Raw genomic sequence first — 8,467 nt, forward strand, 5'->3', positions numbered from 1 at the left:
ACGGGCACGGGCACGGGCACGGGCACGGGCACGGGCACGGGCACGGGCACGGGCACGGGCACAGGCACGGGCACGGGTATACGGGTTCACGGGCACGATCTCACGGGCACGAGTAAATGGGTAAGGCGGTCAGGGTATAGTTGGGTATTTTCCCTAAATGCCGGGTTCGGTCCGTCCTATACCCGTACCTGTGTATTCGTGTACCCACCTATACCCTTGGCTCGGGCACGGGTACCCCAGGGTAGCGGGCATGGGCTGCCCCACTGGGGTGTTGTCAATACACTACCTCCATATTTTTACTATTTTTTGTTTTTTAGATAGATAAAAAATTATTTGTTGTAAAAATTCTAGATTATTAAAAGTAGTGATTTCCTACTTATATAAAAAAATTAGTAAAACTATTAAAAATGTAATATTTAGTTTTAAAGTACATTTTCATATAGAAATCAGTTCAATATGGAACAGTTGAGATTAATTTAAATTTTGAAAACAACAATATCGATCCATAACCACCCGCGCCATGCACGGTATCATTTAATTATGTGGGCTGGCCTGACCCTCATTTTACTTGAAAAAAACAATTAATATGCATGCATGGTCCAATCCATTTAAAATTGACGGATGGATCAGACTGTGGTTTTACCTCGGCATGAGTAAATTTTTTTTTTATAAAATTTTGTTGATATTAATTAATTATATGGTCCAATCGTACGTGGTATATATGATCCAATATGAGATGATAAATTTGAAAATGTAGCGTGCATGAATAGTAGCCGGAGGGATAAAACAACGGAGCGTGAATAGATAAGAGTCGCAACGGGACAATAAACTAAACACATGATGAATGCACCTTGTTAGACTTTAGATTTTAGATTTTAGCTCTGCTCTCTCAGTAGTACTTTTGCTACACTTCTAGCTAGCAGCTCTGCTCTCTCAGTAGTAATTTTTTTTTTCTCAAAAAAAAAAAAATGTCTCCTATCCTCCTCGTCTTTTTGGCCTTCACTACAGTACACACGCATTGGTGATTGGTCCATTAATTTCTTTTACAGTCTGGCAATTATTTGGTCCCTCCAAAACCACTTCAGTCATTAATGCAAGATTCTAGAGCTGTTGTTTGAATTCCAGTTTAGAGCTTTAATTAATTTGTCTCTGTAGGAATTAATTCATGCCAAGAGAAACCATCAACCAGAAATGAATGTGCGTACTTCTTTTTTCTCTTCTCTTCTTCTTTCTCATCTCCTCTTCTCTTTCCTTTGAATTTTGTTTTTTTAGAAATTTGATCTCTCGATCTGCTGTGGCGCAGCGAGCGAGCGAGAGATATAGACCAAAGCAATGTTCTTTGGTTCCAAAAACCTACATTAATTTTATGTCATTCTAAAGAATTAAGTTGTCTAGCTCATTGTATATATCTAGCTACTAATTAAGAGAGAGAATTCAATTTTCTAATTTCTTTTCAGGGCTAAATTAGAGATATATAAGTCTTAAGCAAGAAAGAGTCGATCCCAGATTACACCTGAAAGAGAAAGAGAAAGAGACTCGATCGTTGAAAGAAGAGAAGAGCACTTAATTAGATGATTCCTTAAATAAATAAATAAATAATGGGAGAGGGAGAGGGAGAGGGAGAATCTGGTGCTTATGAGGCCGAAGAGGTGCAACAGCAGCGTTTCAGGAGACAACTAGCAGCTGTGGTTAGAAACATCCAGTGGAGCTATGCCATCTTTTGGTCCATGTCAACAGCACAACCAGAGTAATTTTGTTCTTTTTGTTTGTCCTTACTTTTCTGAGAATCAAATCACGGGTGGTACAGTTTGCATAAAGTTTATGTAGAACAACCGGCTAGATAAATTCCAACTTTTATTCTTGCAAATTTTTGTTTCTTTATTTCTATTGTTGAATGAAGAATAAAACTATGAAAAAGCACTTACATAAGATCTAATAGAATTGTTTTTTATGAGATGATATGGAGAAGAATTTCTCGTGATGCATGTCTTGATGAATTTCTTTATTATTGTGATGTCTCCGAAAGTTCCTGTAAATTTTTAAAATTTGTACTTACCATTAACTGTCTTCAATTTTTCTCACCTAACATAACTGTACTTCTAAAGAAGAAGAATATAATTAATTCCCCTGATAGAGTTTAAGGCTATATATCTTCATCTTATTTTGAAACCCTTTTACACAAATCTCTCTCGTTTAATTTCATAGGGTTTTAGTATGGAGCAATGGGTACTACAATGGCGACATCAAAACACGGAAGACAACTCAACCGATGGAGTTCAATGCTGATGAACTGGGTCTAGAAAGAAGTGAACAGCTAAGGGATCTATATCTCTCTCTTTCGGCTGGAGATAGTAATCAGCAATGCAAAAGGCCTTCGGCCTCGTTATCTCCCGAGGATTTAACCGACTCAGAGTGGTACTACTTGGTCTGCATGTCCTTCACATTTGGACCTGGCCGGGGGTAATTTGCTTAATTTAATTTGTTTAGTGAATTTAAATTTATTTGTCAAATGTTTATTATTCACGACAATTAATTCTAAATTTTGTTTTGTGCATTATTTTTTATGCTAGATTGCCCGGGATAGCCTTGGCAAGCAATGAACAAATCTGGTTGTGCAATGCTCAGTTTGCTGATAGCAAAACTTTCACGCGCTCTCTTTTAGCGAAGGTTAAACTTACCCATTAATCTCCATGTAGTCCTTTCTTGTCAAACTTAATTTATTAGTTTACTAATTACTCTCTTTTTTCCGTGATTTTAATTAACCATCATCTAGAGTGCATCTATACAGGTACTTTTCTATATTCTCAATTGAATTACAATTGCAAAAAGAAAAAAATTATCTACTTTACTAGAAGGTTAATTTAATTTAATTTAATTTATGTTTAAATAATAATTCACAGACAGTCGTATGTGTTCCGATGATGAGTGGCGTCCTTGAGTTAGGCACAACTGAAATGGTTAGTTTTTGTATTGCAAAGTATATATATATAATTTAAACCATAACTTCTCTATTGATTCTAATTAGATAGCAGATACTCCATATACCTTAACTAATCATGCATGAAAGCTTAAACTTTTAATTTACACTTTTCTTTTGACATTTTCCATTAAAAAGGTTTTGGAAGATCAAGCTCTGATAAAGCACATCACAACCTCCTTTTGGGAGATAACCTTCCCTGTTTGCATAGAGCAGTCAATCTCCAGCCCTCCTTTACCAGAGAGAGATGAAGAAAATAACATTACTGATACTGTCATTTCACCGAGCGCTCTTTTCTCACTTCCAATTGACAATGCAAGTGAGGAGTCTGAGGAGATATTGCATCCAAATATTTACGAAAATTTAAATATCGATTCGCCAGATGATAGCTGGAAGGACCCGGGTAATAGTCAGCAAATGATCGATTCTTTTGGTTTTAACACTGAATTAATAGAGGATAAATTTTGCAATGGAGTAAATAATAATTTTATTACAAGTGAAAGTCTTTCCCCAAAGGCCTCATTTGGTTTTCTAACAGAGAAAACAGAACTTGACCTAGTTTCTCTCGATCTCGACGGTGATGATAATTCTCACTACACGAAGACTCTAGCTGCAGTTTTAAAGAACTCAGAAGCATTGAATTCATTTGCACCAAAACTAATTGTTAGTTCCGAATCTAGTTTTGTGGTGTGTAGAAAAGAATTTGGGGCAGATAAGGTGATTGTTGATGCATCTCAAAAATTGTTAAAGAAAGTGCTTAGTGGAGGAGCATGGATCAATGGTCATTGTGCGAAGGAGGTACAAGTAGGGGCTGGTTTGCAAAGCCAAGTTTGGAAATCAGGGGTTGATGTTAGTGCTAACCATGTGATGTCGGAGAGGAGGCGAAGGGAGAAATTGAATGAGAAATTTATTGCTTTAAAATCTATAGTTCCTTCTATTAGCAAGGTACATTTAATTTATCGATCTCTTGGTATCGGGCCAGAAAGTTCATTCGTAATTAGCATTTATTGTTTTGTTAATGTTCAAGGAATAATTACATTTTTAATATACAAAAGGTGATTATATATATTTTTTTACCCAGACATAAAGTGATATTTGTTTGATAATCTATTCATCAATGTTGCAAAATTCACTGTCATTATAGGTCGACAAAGCATCCATCCTTGGGGACACAATAGAGTACGTTAAGGAGCTCGAGAGCCGTGTCGAAGAACTTGAATCGTGCCGAGAATTATTCGACCATGAATCCAAGGCACGAAGAAAGAATCATCTGGACATAGCTGAGAGAACTTCTGACAACTACTGTGTCAAGGCCATGCAAAACGGGAAGAATACCGCTTCGAACAAGCGCAAGGCGTGCGACATCGATGAGACCGAAACAGAGCACCACTGGGTATTCTCCAAAGATGGTCACCTAAATATAAATGTGACCATGAGTGATAGAGAGGCACTTGTAGTGATGCATTGTCAGTGGAGAGAGTTTTTATTGCTTGAGATACTTGAGGCAATTGGAAACTTGTATTTGGATCCTGTGTCAGTGCAATCTACCATTTCAGACAGTATTCTGGGTCTTACAATAAAAGCTAAGGTTTGGCTACTTTAATTATCCATTTTATTATTTTATATATTTGCATATAATAAATTTGGGTAATTAATTTAAATTTACGCATATTGAATGTTTAATTTCTGCCTGAGATGTTAGCATTTGCACATATATATCATCAAATGGGCTGGTTTACTGGTACGGTGGTACTATGTACCGATCCACACAATTAACAATAGTACTACTTTGAGTTCAAACAAAAACAAGAAAACTAAAATGGTTGCTTGACAATGTACTTAATTATTTCATCATTTTGGCTTTTTAATTATATAATACTGGTGTACTTAATTATGTATTTGATTTTTTGTGAGTGCAGTTTATAAACTCAGTAGTAGCCTCTCCAGGGATGATCAAGCAGAGCCTCAAGAGAGTTGTAGGAAAATTCTAGAGCTAGAGCTAGGGCTAGGGCTATATATTCTAGCTACCTAGCTAGCTGTGTTAATTTATTAGATACCCTTTCTCATTTCATTTCTATGTCGTTGTGTTTCCAAATTTGTACCCTATATTTGCTCAATAATTTTGCAACTTGTCTAGACACTGTTAGACCCGGCCGCCTTAATTTAATTCAAGCAACTATTTACTTGTGACGTGGGCACTTGCTACGTCATAGCAGTATTATCCTCTGCGTTAACTCAAAAAAGAATCTTTTGAGTTAATGCAGACCATGCGGACTCCAGCAAATTCTGGTTAATTAAAAGGAATTAAAGGCGCACGTGATGATTGATATGATCAGTGTGTACGTAGAGAATGGAGATGGCAATTGGGGAATTCGTATCGGTTAAGGTAACAGTGGAAAATCAGAAAAATAAGTTGTATTAATTTTTTTGTTCTTTTGGGTTTATATAGACGTTACATTTTCATTCATAACTCTATGATTTTCTATAATTCCTATCTTACTAAAAGGACCTTATAGTCCTATAAAATGCATAAACATACATAAATCTCAACACTCCCCTTCAAGATGGGCAAACGATATCCATCAAGCCCATCTTGTCACAAAACCTAACTAGATCTATTGAGCTAAGTCCTTTGGTGAGACAGTCAGCTACTTGATCTCCGGTAGCTACATGACTTAGCTCCAATAGTTCACTTTCCAGCTTTTCCTTTATGAAGAACCTATCGATCTCCACATGCTTGGTTCTGTCATGCTGCACAGGATTGTTAGCAATGCTGATCGCTGACTTGCTATCACACCACAAATACATTTTAGTTCCGTGATTCACCTTGAACTCTTCCAATAACCTCTTCAGCCACAACATCTCAGCAACTCCTAATGCCATAGCCCTGTACTCAGCTTCTGTCGTCAATCTTGAAACAACCGACTGCTTCTTGCTCTTCCAGGAGACCAAGTTGCCCCCTACAAACATGCAGTAGCTAGCTGTGGACCTCCTGTCATCTTGGCAACTGGCCCAGTCAGAGTCACAATAGCCCTCAATGTTCATGTGTCCATTCTGCCTGAAAATCAAGCCCTTCCCTGGTGCACTCTTCAGGTACCTCAGAATGTGATACACTGCGTCCATATGGCTCTTCCTAGGGTCATGCATGTAGAGGCTCACCACGCTCACTGCAAATGAGATATCGGGACATGTATGTGTCAAATAGATCAATCTGCCTACCAGTCTCTGGTACCTCTCACGATCAACCTGATCTCCTGCCTCTGCACTTATCTTGACCTACACATCAATTGGAGAAACTACAGGCCTGCACCCCAACATGCCTGTCTCTGTGAGCAAATCTAGGACATACTTCCTTTGGGATAGAACAATCCCCTCTGCTCTGCAAGCCACCTCAATCCCAAGGAAGTATCTAAGCTATCTGAAATCCTTCACCTCGAATTCCTTCCCTAATTTTGCCTTCAACTGTGCAATTTCCCCCTCATCATCCCCGGTAATGATCATATCCCCGGTAATGTGACCACCATGTCGTCGAGAAAACACTGTGTGGTCAGCATTGATTTGCTGATAGCCCATGCCTACCATAGCCTTCCTGAACCTATCAAACCAGGCTCGAGGGGATTGTTTCAACCCATAAAGCGACTTCTTGAGCCTGCACACCTTACCCACTGTCTGGTTTGTGCCAAACCCTGGTGAAACCTCCATGTACACCTCCTCCAACAAATCACCATGAAAAAAAGCATTCTTCACGTTGATTTGGTGTAACTGCCACCCCCCATTCGCTGCCATGGAAATCAGTGTCCTCACTGTGCTCATCTTTGCCACGGGTACAAAGGTCTCATCATAGTCAATGCCATAGGTTTGACTGTATCCCTTTGCTACTAACCTAGCCTTGTAGCGCTCAACCAGACCCTCTGGATTCTGCTTCACTGTGAAGACCCACTTGCATCCAACAGCCTTGTAGCAGAAGTTTGGATGGTACGTGTTGTAGGCAAGTTGAGGACGTAAGTTATTGTCAATGGTATTTACTTGCTCGGTTTCTTCCTCAATTTCTGCTACATTTGTATATTCACTTGTCTCATGTGTTCCTCCACAATAGCCACAGGATGTTGCTGTAGGATTTCGGGTAGGTTATAGTGCAACAATTCGAAACAGTTCAAGATTTGTTTACTACCCGAAAACCAGAATCCAAGTATAAAACTAATCCTAGGATTAAAACAGAGTTTACCACTAGACGCGCAGCGGAAACTTCAAGTCCTAGCAGTAATCTTCTTTGGTTCGCACACCTTGTGTCGGATCCACGCAACAGCAACTGCAGCCACGTCTCTATTAGTATCCACACGAACAGGTTGACGAACAACTGCAAGTCGAAGTGCTAGCGCCAACTTGCAGTCCCCTTCTTGTCTTTCTGTTTTCCTTTTCGGTATCTGAATTAGAGCGAATTCAAACAGATCTGATTTTTGGTTTTTATCCAATAAAACCGAAATTCTAATCTTTTATTTTCTGTCTCTTTTAATCCGAACAATGCAACAGAGAGAGATAAAACTCTCTTCCGAAAATAGAGATAGAGATTTTCTGGAGAGCACTTCCGAAAATAGCATATGTAATATATTTATAATACAATACTTCTGTTGATTGCATCCTTTCAGTTCGCACCCATTCAGATATGCATATCCAATTATATCTTATCAGATCATATCAGAAAACAGATTATTTCGGGCCCATGTTTGATGCAGCCCAAAAAGACCTAATCCATAATTAATTAACTATTAATTAAGGCCAAAAATATTCTGGCCTGTTAGTACATATCTAACAGTTGCGGCGTTGACTATTGCTATCGTTAGCTGCTTGGTTTGGTTGTTGAATGATGTATGCCATGCATCCATCTTTGCATTTAGTGCGGTGAGTTCGCTGACTTGGTGCATGTCTGGTGTTATGTTTGTCTTCTTGCGCTCCGAGGTCCAGTAGTGTTGGTTGATTGCAATCTATATGTTGGGGTTGTAAGCATCGTCAGGTTCCTTATTTATGATTTCTCCTCCTGCAGAAGCATCAATAGAGAACCTTGCGGTTGGAGTTAAACCATCATAAAAAGTTTAAACATTAACCATTTCTCTAAATCATGATGTGGACAACACCTTAACATATCCTTGTATTGATCTCATGCTTCACACAATGATTCACCTTCCTTTTGTTCAAAATTAGTAATTGCATTTCTGAATTTTGAAGTTTTGGAGGGTAGAAAATATTTTGCATATAAAAAAAATTGAACAATTGGTTCTAAGTTTGAATGAAATTAGGCGGTAATGAGAATAACCATGCTCTAGCCCTATCTCTTAAAGAAAATTGAAAAAGCCTTAGCCTGATTGCAACATCAGTAACTCCATTGATTTTGATCGTCTAGCATATTCCAAGGAAAATTAACAAGTGAAGATATGGATCTTCATTCGCCAGTCCTCCAAACTATTGTTGGACACCAAATTAACAAGAGTGGGT

The 8,467-nt window shown here is 38.3% G+C and overlaps 1 protein-coding gene and 1 non-coding gene across 2 annotated transcripts; both read left to right on the forward strand.

The window, feature by feature from the left end:
* The first annotated feature begins 1,056 nt into the window (after positions 1-1,056).
* EGL3 (basic helix-loop-helix (bHLH) DNA-binding superfamily protein) lies at positions 1,057-5,116 on the forward strand. The gene is made up of 9 exons (XM_078297870.1): positions 1,057-1,201; positions 1,458-1,747; positions 2,206-2,460; positions 2,571-2,667; positions 2,774-2,788; positions 2,901-2,957; positions 3,116-3,922; positions 4,122-4,565; positions 4,897-5,116. The coding sequence occupies exons 2-9, from the start codon at positions 1,599-1,601 to the stop codon at positions 4,966-4,968; spliced, it is 1,896 nt and encodes a 631-aa protein (XP_078153996.1). The 5' UTR covers positions 1,057-1,201; positions 1,458-1,598; the 3' UTR covers positions 4,969-5,116.
* Positions 5,117-8,088: 2,972 nt separating this feature from the next.
* LOC144550709 (small nucleolar RNA R71) lies at positions 8,089-8,195 on the forward strand. Its single transcript, XR_013510552.1, has one exon. It is a non-coding gene; the product is annotated as a small nucleolar RNA R71 (small nucleolar RNA).
* The last annotated feature ends 272 nt before the right edge of the window (positions 8,196-8,467 follow it).

Source organism: Carex rostrata, chromosome 2 (assembly GCF_964058835.1).
Source record: "Carex rostrata chromosome 2, lpCarRost1.2, whole genome shotgun sequence".
Lineage (NCBI taxonomy): Eukaryota > Viridiplantae > Streptophyta > Magnoliopsida > Poales > Cyperaceae > Carex > Carex rostrata.